Source organism: Myripristis murdjan, chromosome 16 (genome assembly GCF_902150065.1).
Source record: "Myripristis murdjan chromosome 16, fMyrMur1.1, whole genome shotgun sequence".
In the NCBI taxonomy this organism is placed as follows: Eukaryota; Metazoa; Chordata; class Actinopteri; order Holocentriformes; family Holocentridae; genus Myripristis; species Myripristis murdjan.
The window spans coordinates 6,814,108-6,836,482 of NC_043995.1; the positions used below are offsets into that span (position 1 = coordinate 6,814,108).

Genomic DNA, 22,375 nt, shown 5'->3' on the forward strand with positions numbered 1-22,375 from the left:
GTTTGACTTTCTGCAGGATCTTGACAATATGCTTAGTGAAACAGGTGTGGAGTCAGTTGACTGAGTGGGTATATTCTCTATGATAAGTCAGGTCAGGTTGACACTGGTGCCCAGACTTATTTTGACAGGTCACTTACGATCTCAGCCCGAACTGGCAGTTGTTTTCAAGCTAACAACCCTTACAGCCAATCGGAGTCTATTGCATCATAGTGCTGCAGCATATAGACTTCATTTTCAATTCTCATTCAGAGCCATAACGATAACAATCAAACCAACATCTCTCTGCAGTTGTGAGCTTAACTTCTGGCTAAGGAGAAATTAATAAAGTTGGGATTTCCATTAACTTTTCTGATTAAACTGTAGGCAGGGATTAAGAGCATGTTTAGGGGTTATTGGTTACCTGGTGTAAGGGATTGGACAGAGCTTCTATTTTGCTAGATAAAAGTAGTTTTATCAAGGACTTTATATTTCTAATATTACAATTGGGTAGCAGCATTGACTGAAATACAGTTAAGCTGTCCAAATCAGTATTGGAATTAAAATAACTGGCTAAGACTTAAGGTTAGTAAGGTAATATTGGCTTTTCATTATGAAAACGTAATGCTTTTCCAGAGGTTGCACTTTATCGGTATACACCAGCGGTACATGAGAACTGCACTTTGCAGCACTTCACTGTGATGATTCAGGCTCTGAGTGACTGAAAGGGTTGTTGGCTTGGAAACAACATGGCAGGATGAGCTCAGATCACAAGATACCTGTCAGAATCAGGCCATGCTGTGGGAGATTAAAAACCTACAGTGGTTAGGAGCGAAGATGTCTTACTGGGTCTCTGCAGTACTCACTAGCAGGCACTAAGCCCTCACCTTCACAAACTGTTCCCACATGGAGAATAAGTTAAAGTTCGAATACGGTGTGTGTTAGTTAGGTATAATTTTGCTAGGTTTGACTATTTTCTTAAAACGTAAGCTGCACCTTTTGTATCTGTTACATGAATAAGTTGAATAATCGCCCTCTGCATAATTCCACACATCCCATGCCAACCCCCACCACACCCCACCTCACAGCTTGTTGCCCCAGCTGCCCCTGCCTCTTGCCTGCTGCCCCCATGCTCCTGCTGTTAACATCTGTTATCCTCCTCCTAAGTCATATATCTTGAACACCAGGTCAAAAATTCAGAGGTCTGGCTTTTTTGTCTTAGCTGGAATTGTGTTATTTCAGTGACAACACAGAGATCTAAAATGTTGTTCCTGAAATAAAACCCTACTAACTAGAGGTGAAAAAAGTTAGATACCATTTAGTGGCTTTTTATGGCATTGGTTACAGTTTTTGTTTGTTCTCCATGGGTGCTCATGCTTTATCTTATCCCTGTCTCTCACCTGTCCGTCTGATATTTGGCTTCATCTGCTTCTCTGATACTGCTTTGCCTTCTGTCTCTCTCTCCTCTGCCTGTGTCTTCTCCACCTTTCCTCCCCACCTGTCTGTCTGTTTGCAGCCTAGTCGTCGTCCTTCCCTGCAGCCAAGCTTCAGTCTGGATTGTCTGTCTACTCCTGCTCCTCCTCCTCACCATCATCATCATCATGAAAACCAACGCTTTGCCTCACAGCTTTCCCTCTGTTTTGGACACGCTCATCCTTCATCTCCCTGCCCCTCCTGTCCCCCACCCGCTCCTCCATCCTCTTTTCCGCAAGTGTACACTCCTCCCGATCCCCTCTCTTCTTCACGTGATCCTCAACCTGCGCGTCTTAACCCGCCTGTGGCTTCACATCTAAATCCTCAATCACCTCCTCTTCCAAATGCAAGCTGCCACAATTGCTATGGCTCTTTGCTCTACTCTCAACCCCATACTACGCCCCCCCTCCCCCAGCTCAATGGTGGTCACCACAGCAATTCCAGTCCTCAACCCAAAGTCCAAGCCAGCTTGCACCTACAACCTAATGCTAACTCCCACCCCCAGTCTCACCCCTACCCTCCATCTCACACCAAATCTGATCCCCAGCCCAATGACAACTGCCCCCCCAACACACCCCCTCACACTAAGTCAAACTCTTCACACTCCCAGCCCAAACATTTCCCCTCACGCCTTCCCCAGCCCAGCCCTAACCCAAATTCTCAGCCATACTCTGGGTCAGAAGTCTGTCCCCAAACCTGCCTTAACTTCCAGCCCAAGTCAAATTCTAACCTTAAAACCCTGCCCTTGACCAGCTTGAGCCCTGGCTGCCATGCCAAGCCCTGCACCCCACTCCAGTCTGAGTCTTACCCTGAGCCCTCTGTCCCCCAGCCCCAATACCCTGCTGTGCAGCTCTGTGGGAGGCCGCGTCTGGTCTGTGACAGAGTTCTCCCTCTCCCTCCCAGTATGCCGTACACCACAAACCTGCATACACCCAGCCTTGCACCCAACCTCTCTGCAGCCACCCAGACACCCCTCCCAATCTCCTATGTAGACAAACACGCGCATCATCTGTCCAGACCTTTCAAGGCAGGTGGTTTAGAATCACACAAACTAACCCTAACCTGTGCATCTGTATCAAAAATGTTGCAACATTCTTAGGTTTGGACATTGTGTATTACCAATAACTTTTCAACTGCTCTGGGTGGTGCTTTCTTGCTATTTTAACCTATGGTAACTGTCCACTGGCAGACACTCGGCATTTAGCACTTGCCCTTGGCCTGCCTTACACTAAGAAATGCTCGTTCATCAGCAGCACATGACTACTGACTACAGACTGAATGTCATTCAATCTGCCTCTTGAAAATGATCCAATACAAAAGGGAAATCAGAGATATTGCAGCTTTGGAGTTAGTTTACACCAAGGCACTCTATCAACCACATTATGCTAATTTGGCCCCCAAAACACTAGTTTTTCAAGAATTGATTTTGTCTGGTATTACATGGCATGCCTGTTTATTTCCAGGAAGTAAACTCTAAATTACTGCAAATATTGAAAAGGAATGTTGCAGCATTTTTAGATATATGGCCTTAATGGCCAGGACTGACCGCAATCTATCAATCTGTCTTTCCTGAATAATGACCGCCCGCAGTGATTTTGATACAGTGCTTGCCAACACCAGTGACTGTGTAAACAGTATGTTTGTGCTTGCCCTGGCCTAGCAGCATGCTGCGTGTCTGTGTAGGACATGGTGTTGAAATGACCTCTGTCTTGACTGCGCGTTTACTGTTGCAGTTATGGGTGTGTTACTCCGTGTGTCAGGCATAGTGTTGATGTGTCCTCGGGTTATTGCACCCTATTTCAGGCCTGTTGAGGATGCCTGTGTTAAATCCTAATTCCACTGGGCTCAGAGTCTGTCCCTTCTAAAACACATGGAATTTGTCTCAGGGTTCCCATAGGACATGAAAATGCTGGAAAGATGTGGATTTTTTAAAAGCCTGTTCCAAATATTGGAAATCTTGGGACAAGTCATGGAATTTTGGCAGCTTCAATTTAAATTCAGTAATCACTGATTGAATTATGTTTACCAAATAAAACAGGGCAATACACTTTAATAAGATCCGTCATTCCAAAGTGTACTTAATATTTTGGTCAAGGAAAAATCCTCATGTTACATTTATAGAGATCGGAAAATGCAGGGAATTTTACAGTACATTTGACACGAACCTCGTTACATATCAAGTCGGGAATCAACTTTTAAATGTCATTGTGAACTGGAATGTTGTCGAAAAAGATACAAAACACTTTTTCCACTAGGTGGAAACCAGAAAGCAGAACTAATGGTTCTATAAATGCAACACAGCAACTTTTCCACTCCCCAGCTCTGGTCCCAACTGTGTCCTAAAGGGTAGAGCTCTTACCCACGAGCATTAAAATATATTGCACTGTAGCACCATGGGAATGCGTTACAATACGTTCCAGAGTGCATTCCGTACTCTGTTCTCTCTTATTGACCTGACCATATGTAGTGCTGGAATTCACGTATGCAGTGTAGGATTAGGTGGGATAAGCTTTACGTGGTTACTATACATGTATGTGTATGTGTGTGTGTGTGTGTGTTCATACACCTATATCTATACATCTATATATATTTGCGTGTGTGTATGTAATGTGTGTAAGTCTTCACTGGAGACTGTCGATGCTGAACTGCTGTTTTTTTCTGTCACCTTGACCTAGCTGTTGGGTGTTGGTCAGTCATGGTGCATATGAGCTTGTTTTAGCTTGTGAATATGTTTTTGGGTCATAAAGTAACCCCCCATGAACATTAACAGGGCCCTGCTTCCTCCCTCACTTACCCATTTCCCAAAGAAATATGATTGTCAAGGCGAGGACAGTTCCTGAATTATGAGCTGCACACTTGAAAGTGCATGCTTTTTTTTCTGAAAATTACTACTGCCGTAATCAGAGGTACTCAGGGTGCCAGTGCAACAACAGTGATTGAAGCTTGACAGAAATCCAATATAGCTAAGTAGGGTAAGGCTTACGCTCACTATCAATTTTCTGTGTGGCTCAGCTGAATAAAGGTCACAGGTTTTATCCCTGCAACGGGCAGAATCCATTCCTGTGACGAGTGTCCCTAACTGAGACATGGTCCGTCCATTACTCTAAACTACTGCCGCACTCTGACTCCTCTGGTGATAGATGTGTCTGCATGGGAGTTGATGAAATGTGCCTCAGGACAATATGTGAAATAAAAAGCAAATCTTAATTACACTGCTGCTACTGTGCTGCTCCACATTCCCCAAATTCCTCATCTACTTGTGCTCAGTGGAAATTTACATGAATATATGTCTCACAGTAAACTCAAAACAACATTCAAATTGCCATGTGTGGAAATTTTTCTGGCTTGAACGCCATAAATTGCTAAACTACAGAATCTGTTTTAAGCCCTTGCATTCATGTCCAAGAGATGGTGCTGTAAATACACAGGATGAACTGATTCTGGGTGGGTTTGTCTAGCTCCATTTTTCTCAGGGGGTTTTAAGTATCTCTTCTCTCACAGCTCAAAAGGGTTTATGCATCTCCTCATTTAGGATTCAAACAACAAAGTTTATCGTCCATTCCAAACTAACAAGATAGACTATGGTTAATTTACCCTGCCTACATCACGTCACTTTCCCCTCCAATGTCCCCAGATAGGAACCCTTTTTTATCTTGCCCCAATGTGACTTTCTGTCACAGCTCAGTCTTTGACTAACAGAGGTTTAGGTAGTTACCACACCATCCACTGTCTCTACATGCTATTTTTATCCTGGGTATTCCAAGAGAAACTGTTGTCATCGTGGCTTGATTTGGCTACCACAGTGCTGTGAATCTTTTTCGGGCAGATTGAAGCCTCTAGGGTATAATTTGGTTCCTACAAGAGTAGGAACTGCTTGTGGTATATCCTTCCATGTGTCAGCATGTCCAACATGCTGTATGTTTCCCTGTCTCTGTCTGCCTGTCTGTCTTTTGGTCTGACTGTCTATCTGTCTGAATGTCTGAAGCAGCCTTTTGTCTCGTCCTCAGTTTCTCTGTCTTGTCTGCTTCTCTCCCTCCTTCCTTCCCCACCTCCTTTCTTCCTTTCGTCCATCCCACCCTCCCAAACTATCTTCCTTCCTTTTACTATCTGTCTCCCTCCCTGTTTCCCTGTCTGTCTTTGTGTCTGTCTCGCTGTCGGAGGTGTGGCCCAGAGAAACCTACTGTGACAGACTGTGGAAGGTAGAGGTTACACTGCTGTGCCAGACACGAGCTCTGTGTTAGATGTTTTACATTTTTAACAAATGTCTTCAGTCAGTCCAAGAGGGGAGACTGCTTTTCAGCTTTCAACAGCTTCATCACACAGCCACCAGAAACCAGCAAATGAAGTTACACTGTGGGTTCACCAAATTATTCTGAATAGAGCACTAGGCCCTTTGTCGTTCACAAGAAATTTTTACTTGCAGTTCTCATTGTTGTGTGTACACCTTTTTTTACAGTTATAGAGAAAAGGCCAGTGCTCAAAAGAGAGGTCTTTGGTGAACACATAGTTGCAACCCTCTTTTCCACACCAGCATTACATCTAACTCAAGTAGACTCAAGTCTGATTCCACAAGTTGAGCCACAAAACAATCCGCAACTGTAACATTACTGTTTATCCTTGGATGTTGATGTCCGTAACATAGGGACAAGTTTGTTTGGTTTGTACCAGTTCAACTAACAGCTTGCTGGTCCTGCAGCCCAGTTGGTGTTCCCTGTTTTGGTTGACAGCTAACCCAGCCACACAAACAGCTCCTGGGGGTTTGTGTGTTGACCGTCATAATGCCCTGTGTCCCACCGTCTAACTTCTAACTGCTGTCGGGAAAAATAGGCAAGCATTTAACTCAGTTTTTCTTTTTTTCCCCTTTCTCTCTGTATTGCAACCTCTTTATCCATCCCTGCCCCTCCTTTCTCTCTCTCTGCCTGTCCCTCTCTCTGCAACTGTCTTTAGCCTAGTAGACCAGGCTATCCCAGTCCTCGCTCTAGTGAAGGTTTCTACCCCAGTCCCCAGCATCCTGGACACTACCAGGTATGTAAACAAAACCCAGGTAATCAATAAGATGTTTTTTTTTTTTTTTTTTTTTTTGTTTTATTCTGCTGTTGCATTTTGTGTAAGTCACTGGCATATACAGAGTTGGGCTGGGCTGCACCAATAACAATTAAATGAATATAGGGTAAGGGGTTGTTGTAGATTACAACTCAAAGGGGTTAAAATATTAGGGCAACATTGCACCCCCTACATTGAAACTCAGATTAACAAACCTTTAGGAACATTATTTGTGATAAATTTCATTGTGTATCCTCCATAACAATTTACATTTCATTTAACAAACATAAACTGTTTTCAGGGACAGGACATAGAAAAAAGTACAATAATAATGCTATAATAAACTCCTTTTATAGGTAACTTCAATAATTGAAAACCGTTACTTTGCATCAATGGATTCACCAGCTATATCATGTCAGGGAAGAAGCAAAGTCACAAAGTGCTGCAGAGTATTGATCTGTCTGTCTCTGTCCTCCCGTCCTGTTTCAGATGGCTGGGTACCCCGGCCCCCACACCCTCCCCTCGGTGCCCAGCGCCCTGTACCCCCCGCAGGCCGCCATGCTGGACACACACCATGCACACACACACCCTCGCCACCATGTCCACACACACTCGCATGCCCAGCACCTCCCCCAGCCCCATGGGCAGGAAATGATGATGTGGGGCTCTGCAGTGGAGGTAGGAGCCCAAACTCACTTGTACATGCTCACAAATGAATCATGTTGTGGAAATTGTGAGTAAGGTATGGCCCTGCAAAGAACCTTACGATTTTTTTTTTTTTTTGTTATGGCCAAAACCAGGCTTCTCATGTTATAGCTAGCAGCGCAGTCATCCTGTCAGAGATCCAAAAACTCTTTTCTCTTTTTCAATCTTGATCGATATAGTTCTAACTTCCTTGAAGGAAAAGTTGTAGCCTAGCAGTTCTAAAAGGAATTCTTCCTGCCAGCTGGTGTTGGACTTGTCTGACAGCATGAACACACTGAACACTCTAGTCAGATAGTCTAGTATTGTGAACCGTTGCAGCCTCAGTGATGTTAATGACACCACTGTTGTAGATGGATGACTCCGCTGCTGCTATAAGCTGACCTTGTCCATAAGAGCTCCATGGCATTGTCTTAAATCAGCAGGTCATTGACACCCATTATTTTCAGTTTGTTTGTCCACCCTATAAGTTCAGCCTCTCATCAGTCTGGTGTACGTGTCTGTCTCCATATCCTCCCTGTGTGTGTGTGCGTGTGTGTTTGTGTGTGTGTCTTACTCCTCATTTGTAAGTGTCTGTCTGTGCCTGTGTGGGTTTCTGTGTGCGTGCCACTGTATTTCCATGTATGTCTGGTCTTGGTTTGGATGTGTGTTGCTATATGTCTGTCTTGTGTATGTGTCTGTGCATGTGCGTGTTCGCGTGCGTGTGTGTAGGACAGGGCAGTAGACATGCAGCAGTGTGTAGGCCAGCAGTGCCTGTTAATGGAGGAACAGCTGATGATACAACAGCAGCAGATGGAAGAGGATCAGAGGTGGTTGGAGCAGGAGGAGAGGCTGCTGGTAACACACACACCTACACACAGTGAAACCGCACAGAACATGTACTCACGCGCATACACAGATTGTTACGTTACTTTACGGTTTGATTTTACACCTGTTGCAGGCTCCACAGTTCATTGTCATTATGATATATCAAGCAAAATCTCAATAAAAACAGTTATTAATAAAAAAAAAAAAATCCTTTTATTTCTGACAGAAAGCAGAAACAAAGGTTTAAATCAACTTTAGATCAGCCTCAATCCCAAATAAACCCAAAGATTCAAGAAGAGAGTTCTCCTGTCTCCTTAAAGGAGCCAAAGTGAAAGATAATTTCCTTATGGGGATCATTAAAGTATCACATAATATTTGAGGGCTCAGTGCAGGGTGGGGAGGGTTACCACTGCCTCTCTAAGAGCTGTATTTTTTATATGAACCATATGTGCTTTTTTCATATAGTTGGTTCAAGGACCAGACTTTAGTACTGTGCATCAGCTGAAACAGTTGCTTTTTGCTCTCACCAGCTTCAAATTAGACTTTAGATATTAATTCTTCAGCAGAGGATTAGCAGCTAGTTTTTAATAGTACAATACACTTGAAAAGGGATGTGTCATTTTCGGCGCATAATTGGGATGACCCACATCCTGTGTTACTTTGCAACACAATCCGTATTGACAGCATCACATGTAGTTTCAACATGTGTTCCCCTCAACACATGTTTTGCTGAGGGAAAACATATTTGTCAGACCACACAACACTCTCTGATTCTCCTTTTTTGGGGGGCGAGTAAGAATTCAGTTCTTCTCTACTTGCTGCTGTTTATGTTTTTTTTTTTTCTTGAAGGCAGGAAATGAGTGAAAAGATACCATTTGAATGTTAGCAGGGCAGTGCTAAGCGGCTGTCAGTTATTCTGGTTTTTGTTATCTCCGTCAGACCTACTCGCTGTCACCACTTCCTCTGGTCACACACACATTTACACACAGACAAAAGGAAACAGGGTTTGTCTCATACAGCAGATCAGTCAAGATTTTTTTTTTTTCCTAACAAAAAGACCCTCCAAAGTAAAGGAAAGAGGGGGTGTTGGAGAGACGAGAAGATGTATATTTTTATGAGCTTTGATTGAAGGAGCTGTCTGGGGTTTTGGTTTAAGTATTTTATTTTATTGTGTATGTGTGTGTGTGCGTTTGTAGGCAGGTGTGGCCTGTGTGAATTCCAGGCTAATGATAGGCTTAGAGTATATGACAGCCCAGTCAACAGTCTGTCTTGGACCCACAACCACTCTCTGACAACACACAGGGATACTGAAAAGCTGGGGAGGCTGGTGTGTGTGTGTGTGTGTGTGTGTGTACATGTGAAAGTGGGTGTTTTTCAGGCTGGTTAGTGGTAGCTTTGTTATAACACTGTCACTCCAGGGAGGGGCCACAGAGAAGAGGGAGGAGAAAGAGGGGAAAGTTTGGGAAACAAGGGTAGGCATGCTCACAGACTGACGGCCCGTTGGCAGCATGCTCCATCCCTCCTCCTGCCCTCCTCCTCTCTCTCTCTCTCTCTCTCTCTCTCTCTGTGTGTGTGCGTCAGAGTCACTTCGAGTGCGCTGGAGGCAGGAAACTCGAGTTGCATCTGATTTCTTCTCCTCTTGATGGAACTGCTGGCACCGACTGAGAGACAGGCTAGTACACGGCTAGACAGACAGACGGGGAGCCAGCCAGCCAGTCAGTCAGACGGGCAGACAGAGCAGTAGAGACGGCTGCAGCAACAACAGCAACTCAGACAACTCAGACACACACAACTCATCAGGCAACTTTAATGAGCAATGCTGGTCTTCAAGTCCTGCCTCGGAAAGCTGGTAGGAGAGGATGGGTGCGTGAGTGTGTGTGCGTGTGTGTGTGTGTGTTTGCGCGTGTACTGAGTTGGGATGTTTGCAATATGGGCTTTAGCTGGAATCTTAAAAACTATACCTAAGTTGGAAAATGTGTGTGTTGTGTATGTGGGGGTTTCCTGCCTCATGATATCCTACAGCTCTGTACAGTATGTTCCTGTTTTTATTGGACGTCTCGCGCAGAGAAACTGTCTGAATGCGTTCATTAATGGGCGTGCGTGTGAAAGAGAGAGTTTGGTCCCGTTTTTTGTGCTTGATTTTCTCAGTCATTCATTTGCTTATTTATTTACTCGCTCACTCATTCACTCACCCTGATATGTATTGTGAAGACCTCAGGATTAAACTGGGGTTTATCCAGGGCTGGAGTCAGTTCACTTTCACCTAACCCTAACCCAGAGTAAATATCAACTGCAGTTCCTTTACTAATGACTGTTATTTATTGTCTTTTATTCCATAAATGGCTGCCTATGACAAAAGTATCATGCCACATTTTTTTCAGAATTTCACTTCTGTTGGGAATTTTCTCGCTAAATTGATTTGGTGTTGGAGTCTTGAGCTGATTTCATGCTAACACAGGGTATTGATCCAGTGTTTCCCCTTGGTTGACTGCTTGGGGATGTCAGGGAGAGGGGATAATTATAATGAGGGGGCATGTTTGCTTGAGCAAGCCCCCTTCACTTTCCCAACACACAAGACCTTTTTTAGTCTTGAGAAGCTTCAGCATTAATTAACTGACACACTGGAGCCTTTGACTGTACATTTACCTCCACACTGACAGCTTACTGCCAACTTAAATCTCTGCTCGGCTTGCATTCACCGTCACTTTGCTGCCACTCACTCAACTCTTCCTTAAAGGATCTATGCTGCTCCTGTAACAGCACCTCTCACACAGATATCCTTTGAAGAAAGGTGAGAGGCAGGATTTTGCGATTTGAATCACTGATCGATGACTTTATCGTTTTATCGTGCTCTTGCAGCCCATTGATATTAATGACTGTGTGAAATTTTAGCAGCGCCACACACAGTGAAGAAAGGGGAAACACTGACTGATCTCAGAGCATATACCCGGTATTAAAATCCAGTGCCATGTGCCACTTGTAAGCTATGACATATTTTGATGATTTTTTTTTCTTTTACTTATTGAAAGATGTTTGATCTTACCAGTGAGAAAAATATATCTCAATTGTTTTGTGTGATGGACCTAAGAAGTAACGGGTTGGGTCAGCCGTCACAGTAAGCACTGTTTAAATATTGTTAATAAATTTTAATATATTCCTGTGTGTGTGTGTGTGTGTGTGTGTCTCTAGAAGCCAGACACCAGGAGCTCTAGAGGGAGTCTGGACAGAGAAGACTGTGGACTGCAGCCACCGGTAAATCTTTGACTCCTCTTTTTCTTTTTCTTTTTCTTTTTCTTTTTCTCTCTTTCCATACCTTTCACTATGAGAAGGTGTGTGAGGAGTCATTCATGCTTGTCAGAACTGCAGCAGTGGGACACAGCTGAATACGCTATATGACACTCACACACACACATACACACACACACACCATTTTTAAAAATGGAAGTTATTTTTCGGAACTGTTTGTGTGTAAGAGACGAGGACGTCTGATAAAGACAAACGATGACGGAAGTTAGACACACTGTGATTGGCTGAAGCATGTGTTTGTTTTGATAAGAGCTCGGGGGATTGATCCAGGCACAGGAAGTGACCTGTTAGGGGCGGGGTCAGCGATGTGGGGTCAATGGATTCCCATAGCATTACCAGCTATTAATAGAACGCTGCTGCAAAACAAAGTAGCCATCTTAACCCATCTCTGTGTCCCAGTGTTGCCCACAGTAAATCAGCATGCGAGCAGTCTCTAGTTTACTGGTTTCTGCCCACATCTGTCTTTCTATAATTATGGAGAGAGAATGAGCTTTTTAACATTCAGGGTGTGAACACCATGAGAGAAAATGCAGTGGAATTCGTCTCCTAGGAAGCTGGATTAGAATATTTGTTGGCCTGTATCTGCAGCAAAGATATGTAACACACACACACACACTTTAAAAAGAGGTTTTCAACACACTTGCCAATGTAGACGGGGCAATTTGAGTTATTTGGCCCAAATAATGTGTTAAATCCTTAAGTTATATGTAGGCCTATATTTATAGACAATGCTGTTTAAAAAGGGGGATTTGAATGAATTATTGCGCGTGGGTAATTAGATAACAGAAACAGTGTGGATCTTCAAATAGTCCACAGGCCACACAGCAAACACAACATCTTTCAAAGGCCTTCCTCACCTTTGTGGTTACAGTGAGTCACTTTAGTTTTAGGTCCTGTGTAGTATTTGAGGATTATTAAGCCGTTTTTACATGTTAAATATTCAATTAAAAGTCTTTTCTCTCAGCATCCGTGTATAGTCAACCTGCTGAGCTTCCTTTTCACTCTGGCCTATACATACAAACACATAAACTTCTCATCATCACTGAAGATATGCTGCCGGGTGATGATGCCAGTAGTCAAATGGCTAAAATGGCAGGTGTGTTCACTTCAGAGAGCCATCAGATGGTTGAGCGTGTCTGTAGCAGTGATGGTTGCCTGATTTGCAAAATGACAGATGCACTTTTGCATCAATCAAGGCATACTGTGGTATGTTGTTAGCATATCTTCAGAGTCAACTCTAGATGCACAAAACATTCTTAACCATCCAAATCTGCTGTTGCTCAGGTGTGCTGAATAATGAATCCCACCTGATCATAAACTGGAAGTGTGTGTCTGAGCGCTTACTGGCATAGGTACCTGCCCATGCACACTATGTAAATGTGTGAGGCTTTTAGGCTGCTGTCTTGCTGTTTTTTCATCAGACTCTCAAATTTCTGCTTTGAAATCTTATTTTAATGATATAATCCTTGTAATTATCTAAATTATGCATTGATATTCAATCAGTGGGTCTTTATGTTCTTCAATTTTAAAATGTGTTTCCATGTGTGGACTCTGACAGCAGGAATTGTTTTTCTTATCTTGGTAAAAGTGGTCATGACCATTCTTACTTCAGAGAAAAACAAAGATAAGAAAACATTGGTTAATGCCAGAAATCAGTGGGTAGTAACAAAACAAGAGCAAATCATGCATATGAACAAAAATAAGAAGAAATTTGTAAGTATATCACTTCATGCATCTGACCCTTTGTTTGTTAAGCCATCCACTGTGCAGGACTTGATTAAAACGTTTCTGTTCTACCAGCATCCACATAGCTCATTTGCTTTTAGTTAACAAATCTCTAACATATTTTTTTTTAACATAGGTGGTTTTGAAAAGTCACTTCAGCACCCCTTCCCTGCTTAATATCCTTTTGTAGACCTGAATCATAAGTCGTAAAAAAAAATTTCCAAGCCTCCAGTGATTTTGTTTTTTCTTTTTCTTCTTGCTGGAACCAAATCAAGTTGCTGAGGAAAGCTTTTGCAGCAGAACCCAAAGAGCTAAATACTGTGTGTCCAAACTGAAATTCAGTGTTTTTGCCCTTTAAGTTGTTTGTGCATGTCGTACCCAACGCCAGCAGAAGTTGTTGTAACAGTTTGAAGTCGCTATGGGCCAGATATTTCTGTCTCTCTGCAATTCATTTCACTGCTTGTCCTCCTCCTCCCATTGAATGGCTGTGGCTTGTGGTGGGAAAATCTCCCTCGTTTGTGTGTGTGTGTGTGTGTGTGTGTGTGTGTGTGTGTGTGTGTGTGTGTGTGTGTGTGTGTGTGTGTGTGTGTGTGTGTGTGAGGCTGTAGTAGAGTATTTTGGGTGTCCGTGGTTGTCAGACCACAACACTCTGATGGCACCAAGGCTTTCTAAACACTCTTGAAATCTTCTGTTCTGCCTTCTTTGACAAAAACAAGAGAAAACAGTTCTCAAAACAAAGAGTCAATATGAATATGACAAAAATGAATGTGTCGCTTGCCTGTCACCACAAGAGAGTTGTGTGGCATTCTTCCATTCTTCCAAACATCTTTTTTGTTGCTTTTTGTTTGTTTGTTTGGAGGGGATTGATTGATGATAATGATATTAATACATTTTATTTGAAATGTGCATTTCTCAAACCTAATGCACTACAGATCACAAAACAACAACAACAACAAAGGCTACTAGGAACAAACAACTGCTGTTTTTATTGTTTTGTTTTTTTTTTTTGGTTTATTTTTTATAAGACTCAATCAAGAACCTCATTGTATGACAAGAACATTAAAACTGAATCTCTAAGTATTTATTTATTTAAATTTTCCATGCATGTTATGCTCCTGTGAAGCATTTCTGTGTATGTGCACTTGCTGTAAGTGGTGTGCCTGTGGATATTTCTAACCAGCTGTGTTGTCTGTGTTTTGTTGTGTTAATGTTTGTGCAGGCAGGAAACCAGCACATATACCAGCCCGTTGGCAAGCCAGGTAATAGACAGGCTCGTTATCCTCTGTAATTACAGCCTCACTCTTCTTTCTCTGGCTGTCTCTCTCTTCATTTCCTAATGTATATATCATGTAGCTCTGGTTTGCTCTCACTTGCTCCCTCATTATATAGATGTCTCTCCTCCTCTCCTCTCTCTCGGTCTATTTTTGACAACAGTGTCAGTGTCTGTTTCTCTCAGATTGTGTCTGTCTGCAGAATATTTAGTCTGTCGCCATAATACAGCAAATCTGATGTGAAGTGCACAACGCAGTAGCCTCCTTTAGAGAAACCCAACCCTCTGTTTATATGGCTTCAGACTGAGTGTGTCAAGTCCAGTACGTCCTGTACTGTAGCACGAGTGAACACACCGGTCTCAGCATGCGGTGGAAGCTTTGAAGAACAATTCAAGTTCAAATCTCAGTCTGTTCAAAACGGCACTTTCATCAGCGAAGTGTTGATGTTGTAATTGATAAACAGACGATAATGATATTCATTGAGCATGAGCTGCTGCTGAGTGTGCACACTGAGTGTTGCTGTAGGCTCTAACTTGTGTAAAAGTGTTTTGACTCTAGTTAAAAATTATACATATTCTGGAAAGCATCAAAATGAGTGCTGATTGGGAAAACATATTGAACTTTTAAATATTACATCCTGCAGAGCATGCAGCCCCCCCTAAGAAACCCCCCCGACCCGGAGCTCCCAGCCACCTGGGCAGTCTGGCCTGTCTAAATACTGGAGACAGCTACAATGACGGACTTAAGGTATACAAACACACACACACACACACACTGATAACATTACACATACCGTTACAGTCACACATCAATGCGCAGAAAAGCCAACATTTTGTGCACAGACAAACACACAAATAACATGAAACACATTCACCATAATATGTATAGAAGCATTACAATACAACCACACATACTGTATCAATATAAAGGAGCAATTGCCATTCAGAAGATCAGCATCACACACACACACACACACACACACACACACAGTTGAATATTTGACAGGGAAACACCAGTTGCACAAATAAACGCACACATTGCATGTTTTTGTAATGCTTAGAGCATTAATATTTTCCCTTATCTTCTTTTGTTTTGGCTGCTCCCTCTCTCTCTCTCTCTCCCTCTCCCTCTACCACCCCCCCTCTCCTGCCCTCTGCCTTACTGTTGACCCTAGCCCTGGCGGGTAAGCAGCACACTGTCTGTGTGTGTTTACTGTGCGTCTTGTCTCCTACATGATCACACATAGGGATGCATCTTGCTCCTGTCCTCCATCAGTCTGATTAATCAAATCAAACTGTGTGAACATAAAAACATATTCATTCCATCATGAAATTCAGTGTTTTGTGAGGGGGAGTGGGGGATGGGAGTAGGGGTCGCCATTTTCCTTGTTTGTCTTGTTGTGTCCCTCAGAACTAATAACCCAACTCGTTCTTTAAGTGGAAACACTTTCTCATACTGACACTAACCAAGCTTCTAAGCCCTGATTTCACACTTGACAGTCTTACTTATTTTGATAATCTTATTCACACCAGAAGAGGATTTGAACTATTTATGCACTGATTCTGCTTTGTGCTAGAATAGGGTGCTATGAAAAACTGTTAAAACTTAAGCCAAGGGCTTTTATCTTGATCCTCTGAGTATAAGCAGAGGAGCCAAATGAAGTGCATAAAGATGATGGTATTTCACTGTCTCACAGTACAAATTGTCTGTTAACATCCACTCCATATTACACATTCAGCTTATCCAGAGTGACTTACAGTGAGTGCCACAGTAAAAATGAACCGCATAATAACCAACCAGTTGTGAGGAGTGCAAAGGTCATAGTGCCCTGACAGTAGATTTAACAAAATATTCTTGTCACCCTCAAGAAGTGCATGGAAAAGAAACAAGAGAAATGAGAGTCAAGAGATGGAGTAGAGAGGAGTTTAGTTTAACTTCTGTAAGCAGAGGAGGAAGATATGGGAAGGTGCAGGGTAGGATTTAAGTGGGTAAGAGAGGTGTCAAATGATGGACCTTCACTTTATAAATGAAGATAGGAATTGGGGCATTGTGGAAGTTATTCACCACGGGATAGAGGAGGGAGGTGTTTGTGGAGGGGGATCAACAGGACTTGACAGGATGGAGGGAAAAACACCCTGTGGGTTAGAAACCGAGGAGCGGAAGTTTAGCAGCAGAGATGGATTTGCAGAATGAGGTGATGAGTGATTCAAAGTGGGAGAGGCTGACTCTGACAAGCTAGTTTTATGCTGCCATTACCCAAATTCTTTTATCCACAATGCACAAGTATACAGACAAACAAGGGGCAGTTGAGGACAGCCTGCCACATTTAGAGGATGAGAGGGCAGACAGAAATGTGGAAGTGGCACAGTCGTTGAAGATACTTCTGTTTGCACTGTTGGCTGAACCAGGACTCAGTGAAGTGTATGATCCTGCCATGTTTATGCACCTTGTTCAGTAAGGATAAATCTGTGTGAAGCATGCAGCCAGCCTCATTAAGTTTTGATTAAATCATCATGAGTTTGTCTGGTTGTGCCAGTGTTGCACTCCCATCTAGTGACCAGTAAAGGGAACTGCATTTTGTAAGCTCTGTAAGCACCTCTTCTTGTATGCAGATGCTTGGTGGAGTTTGTGGTCATAGATCCTGCTGCTAACCTGCAACAGTTGAAAAGCACTATTTGGAAAGCAGGGTCATCTTGCTTAACCTCTAAAACCCTGCCAATCCCAGCCATGAGATCAGCATCACAAATTACAAATGCATGTTGCATGGATGAGCTTCATTGAAATCCATGCAACTTTGTCTCAAATTCTAAGGTTTCCAAAGATCCCAAACATGTCCTGCTGAATTGCAGGGAGATTTGTAAATGATGCCAAAGACATAGATAGATATTTTACATAAATGTAATGCTGTAGCCATACAACAGTAACACTTTGGGTTTGGATATTTCAATTAGTACAATTGAGTCGTAGCTTCATTGAAGTACTACAACCAGCAGGTACAGAATATGTATGTGTAATTGTCATATAATATGGGGAAAATGTTTTTTTTTTTTTATTCTAACTTTGAAGCCACTTAAGGAGAAATTTGAGGGAATATCAGAGTCCCAGTGGTTAGATGGAGATGGTTTTGCTTTTTAACACCAGAATACCAAAACCATGCTCAGTCAGCGCTGTATCAAACTGCCATGATTCATGAGTATCATTATCAGGTGTTGTATTGGCAGTTGTGCCAATATGGCATTATTCATTAGGAAGCTTATATTGCTCATCTGCATCGTCCAAACTTTTTTGGGGGGTTTCTCTGGGTTTCATTGCCTGTGGTCTCTTGGCTGGCCTGTCCTGAAACAACCTTCGTCTTTTAGTAAATCTGTCACTCACTGCTCTTTGTGCTCTTTATTGGTCCAGCTGCAGCCACAGGAAATAAGCCCACCCCCCACAGCCAATCTGGATCGCTCCAATGACAAGGTCTATGAGAATGTGACGGGATTGGTCAAAGCTGTGATCGAGATGTCTAGCAAGATCCAGCCAGCACCGCCAGAGGAATACGTGCCCATGGTCAAGGTAATACAGACATCATGACGATATTATCATCCTCCACAGTAGGACGAATGTAATACATCTCACAGGCTTTTATTTAATGTTAAATACTATCAATTTCCAATACCTTTTTAAAAATGCTATATAGATTAATTTAATTTAATTTAACTTTTTTATTACGTATTATTATATTCTGTTCTTGGCCTGTACAGACAACATCAGCAATGCACCGTGGTCTTGCCTCCCCTGGCCAGTGTTGATTCATGGCCTGTTAGGTCCAGTGCCAGTCACTTGTCTGTCATTTGCTTCCTTGCACTGGTGCAGAAAATAAACTTTGATTCTTGGTTTGTGAGCTGTGTTCATCAACTGATAGAGCTAAAGGAGATGAAGCAATACATGCTCCTGGTTCATGTGGATCTGCCATATTTCAGTATCAAACGTTTTCTGTATCTTACTCATTGAGGTTAAGTAACTGATGGCAACATATTTGGGTAAAATTGCGTAAGCTTGTAGAGATTTTGTTTTGAACATGAAGCAGATTTTGAACTGTGAGACGTGTGTGTTTGTGTTTCAGGATGTGGGTCTAGCGTTGAGGACGTTACTGGCCACAGTGGATGAGACCATTCCACAGCTTCCTGCCAGTACACACAGAGAGGTGAACATGCGCACACACACACACACACACACACATTCAAATGCAAGTATTAAGATCAAACTTCTGTTCATCTGAGTGTAACATAAATCTACACAGTGGTTCTAACGCTCACTCCTGCATTGACAGACGGACACACAAACAAACACTCACTGCAATACCTACACATGCACACAACAGCATTCACACTGACAGCAGAGACACACTGTCAGTCAAAGCACAATAACACAGCCACAAAAAGAGGGGGAAACTGCGTGGCATTTTAAAAGGCAATGACATGGGGCGGCATCGTTGTGAAATCATGAGCTGAATATAAAATCCTGGTGGGAAGAAAAATGGAGGAAGTGTGTTATTCAGGGACTTTTGGTTGACTTGGTGACTCGATGAACATTAAAAATCCCCTGTTATTTTTGAAACGGGTGACGACTGGTGAGTGATCTCTTTGGGTTACGTAAATAAATAAGGCTTCTGTCAGCAGAGAATGTTGTGAATTATAGAGTCAGGGGTACTGGCCTGGAATATAACGACATAATTCATATGGCAAAATATATTCAGTACTATGGAAATGTGTCATTATGTTTATTTTCATAGTAGATAGATGTGGCTGGAAGATTGATGTGTTTTATTTCTGTCAAGTAACAGATGAAGATGCCTGCTACACATGCTGACCCTCATTGAGTTGTAAGAGAAGATGATGTTAGTATTAAGATGGTTCATGTCATATATTCATATTTTATGTTTTGGTATGCTGTGTTACAGATTGAGATGGCCCAAAAGCTGTTAAACTCTGACTTGGCAGAGCTAATCGGGAAAATGAAGTTAGCCCAACAATATGTGATGACAAGGTATGTAAAAGATACCAGAAACTTTGCTGTCTGCTATTAAATTACAGCACCTTGTATATGACATCTTTAATTAATGTCCATGTATTATACACAACATGCATCTGTCTTTTTGCCGTCTGCATTTAGTTACACAAGGTGTAATGTCCATTAACGTATTGGATGCAGTTTATGACAGTACATGTATTCATTCCATCAGTTATGCAGAAGTTTTCATGTTAAGTTTTTAATACTATATTTTTATTCTCCAGCCGCCTAACAATGCTGACAGCACCTCACTCCCTTACTGTTCACAGATTAATATTATGCTCGATGTCCACTGATTAACAATGTATTTTGAAATCAATAAGTTGAAATATATTTAGTATATTCTTTGCGCTCTGTCTCAGTCTCCAACAGGACTACAAGAAACAGATGCTGACGGCGGCTCACGCCCTCGCTGTTGACGCCAAGAACCTGTTGGATGTCATCGACCAATCGCGACTCAAGATGATGGCCCAGTCCCGCCCGCACTAGCCCCAAGCCAGCTGTGCTGAGCAAAAGGAGCTGGTCTGGGATTGGATGGATAGCATCGTCATGGTTACCGTCATCGGCGGTGAATAAAAGATTCATAGGGCCCATCGCGACTCCTGACATGAGAACTAATGGAGCCGACCGCTTTATATCAAAGGACTATATCAATGGAGAATCAACACCTCCCATACCTTAACAACAGTCAGTGAGGAATCATTTCTGGGCCGCAAGGTTAGGGACTGCTGTGTGTACCAAGGTAGTCGATTCTTTAGGAATTGGACTCTCCACCACTGTGACTCTCTTAATAGGAGAACAGAGCAAAAACAACTCCTGAATCAGGGACTTGGCAGCTTCAGTCTCTCTGGCCTGGAATGGAGCAGTGAGAAGGAGGAGGAGTGGAGAAGAGGGGTTAGGAGAAGGCTGGAATACACCGGTGCTTCTTAAACTATGGGTCTGGACGTGAATGGGGCCAGGGCAGAAGACTGTTTTACTCAGTTGAGGTCCCAGGTCAGAAACTCTGAAAGAAACACTTTATTTATTAGTAGTGATCCAGTCTGAGGCTGAGTTTAATATATTTCCTGACTTTGTGGGACTATGATGTTTCTTGTGATGTTAAAATAAGAACAGGCACGCCCTGACCGTCTTCTCAAAACCTAGAAACTTCAACTCAACACCCATATGAATAACGTACAGAGTGCACTGGACGTCCCCCAGCAGTTGTGTTAGTACCTTGTTTGTAACATATGATATATCCCCTGGATGTGAAATACCTCTTCGTTGCCATGGATGCTGTCCAACGGGCAGATCAGATGAGATGTTGTGTATTCAGCTTCGGTGAAGGCAGCTGGTTCGAGAAGACAAACCAAATCCACAGTTCAGGACAGTCAGAAATTTGGCCATACGCTCGCAGCACGCCGCCTCCCTCCCTGCACTGCTCCTCCCTCCTCTCTCCCGTCTATTCCAGTCTTCCTCCATTTGCAGCAGGTTTTACAGACTCCAAAATTAAAGAGGAGGAAGAGGGAAAGGATGGAGGGACGGGAAGAGCGGAACAAACCTCAAGGACAGTCTTGCCCGGGACAACCCCCTGACGAACATAACCCCCTCCCCCCCTTTGTCTCTTCCGCCCTCCCTTCCTTCCTTCCTGCCTGTTCTCCTTCTCCTCTCTTCCTTTCCTCTCTCCCTGCCTCCATCCCTCTGTACTGCAGTCTTCCTCAGCTCCTGTGTGAGCAGGTTTTCAAGTCTCCCAACTGTGAAGAAGCCAACGTTGTCTGGTAGACACTGCAGACAGGATACTCTCTACACACACTCATCTAGCCGACTCTTTCCACTGGCTGGCTCCATTTCTTTTTGTGTTGGCTCAGACAGTGTCTCCTTCCTCCAGTCTGAAAGCATCGGGTTTGTAACTTGGGTTACAGGCAGATACACAATCCCAGCATTGACTGGGCGAAAAAGAGAAGAGGGTGGACTCTGAGTGACTGGATGCTTCCTGTTCATTGAGGAGAAAGAAGGAGCGGACCTCGTCATGGGCACAATCATGTTGGCATGTACAGGACTTGTGTTGTCTCTCTAATGCAAAATGTTCCAGACTAGTCACTGAGCACGACTTAAACTGCACTTCTGTCTGCCTGATGGCCGCCTCCTCTTCGTTCTTTCTCCTCGCCCACAATCCCACACCCACCCAGTCGTTCTCAGAGGCCCCTGCTTCAAACTGACACACAGACTGGTGACCCACTATTTAATTTCTCCCCACCATTGGTGTCACAAAGTGGAGGCGCCCCCAAGGGGAAGAAACAAACACGAGATGTGGAACCACACAACTGGAACCTATATGTGCTTTGAGTCCCAAGTTTCTGTCAGGTGTTACCACTTTAAAACTGTCCCCTTGCATCTGATGTCACCCCTTTGAAACAGTCCCGTGGGAAACAATCACACGCAGGAAATGTGGAACCACGTTAACTGGAACTTTTCCTGTCTTGCAGACACACAACACTGAACTGAAAACACAGCCGCACAGCACACCTGTCTTTGTTAATACCGACCCCACTTGGAGTATTACATACTGCTATATGAAATGCACTGGTGACCACACTAGTATAGCATAATATACTGATATGAATGAACAGTGGATATGCACAGCAACAAAAAAGATCCTTTGTTTTAACCCTGTCTTACCAAGACTTGATTTCCAAGTCTAGCCAGCAATGAAACTATGAAATATCTTACTATAATTGGGATAAAAAAAATATATACATATATGTATATCTTGCTTTATTTCTTTGTTGTTGTATAATTTTACCCATATTAGTATATTATGAGCTATACTGGTGTGCCTCACCAGTAAACTGTACAGGACTCCTACTAGTAAACACTGGTTTTTATTTTGTCTTCTGGGCTACGTCAGCCATCTTGTCAAATAGGAGGAGAAAAAAATGATGAAATAAAATAATGCCAAAATGTAAAACAATCTGTCCACATTCTTATCAACGAGAGAGCTTTATTTGAGAACAAAGGAAGCCATCACTCTAAGTATT

At 42.9% G+C, this 22,375-nt stretch overlaps 1 protein-coding gene across 5 annotated transcripts in view; it reads left to right on the forward strand.

The window, feature by feature from the left end:
• The window catches only part of LOC115373323 (focal adhesion kinase 1-like), a 92,769-nt gene extending 70,469 nt beyond the window's left edge, over positions 1 to 22,300 (forward strand). For 3 of the 5 annotated variants that reach the window (XM_030071645.1, XM_030071646.1, XM_030071647.1), the window contains 11 exons: positions 6,397 to 6,474; positions 6,982 to 7,170; positions 7,906 to 8,031; positions 11,191 to 11,253; positions 14,252 to 14,291; positions 14,947 to 15,050; positions 15,478 to 15,486; positions 17,706 to 17,861; positions 18,412 to 18,492; positions 19,249 to 19,334; positions 19,721 to 19,861. In XM_030071645.1, the coding sequence (XP_029927505.1) occupies positions 6,397 to 6,474; positions 6,982 to 7,170; positions 7,906 to 8,031; positions 11,191 to 11,253; positions 14,252 to 14,291; positions 14,947 to 15,050; positions 15,478 to 15,486; positions 17,706 to 17,861; positions 18,412 to 18,492; positions 19,249 to 19,334; positions 19,721 to 19,847 (1,059 nt within the window). In that variant the 3' untranslated portion in view covers positions 19,848 to 19,861. Of the gene's footprint in view, positions 1 to 6,396; positions 6,475 to 6,981; positions 7,171 to 7,905; positions 8,032 to 11,190; positions 11,254 to 14,251; positions 14,292 to 14,946; positions 15,051 to 15,477; positions 15,487 to 17,705; positions 17,862 to 18,411; positions 18,493 to 19,248; positions 19,335 to 19,720 lie in introns of all 5 variants that reach the window. The other 2 variants (XM_030071650.1, XM_030071649.1) reach the window with 1 other exon arrangement.
• Positions 22,301 to 22,375: the final 75 nt, after the last annotated feature.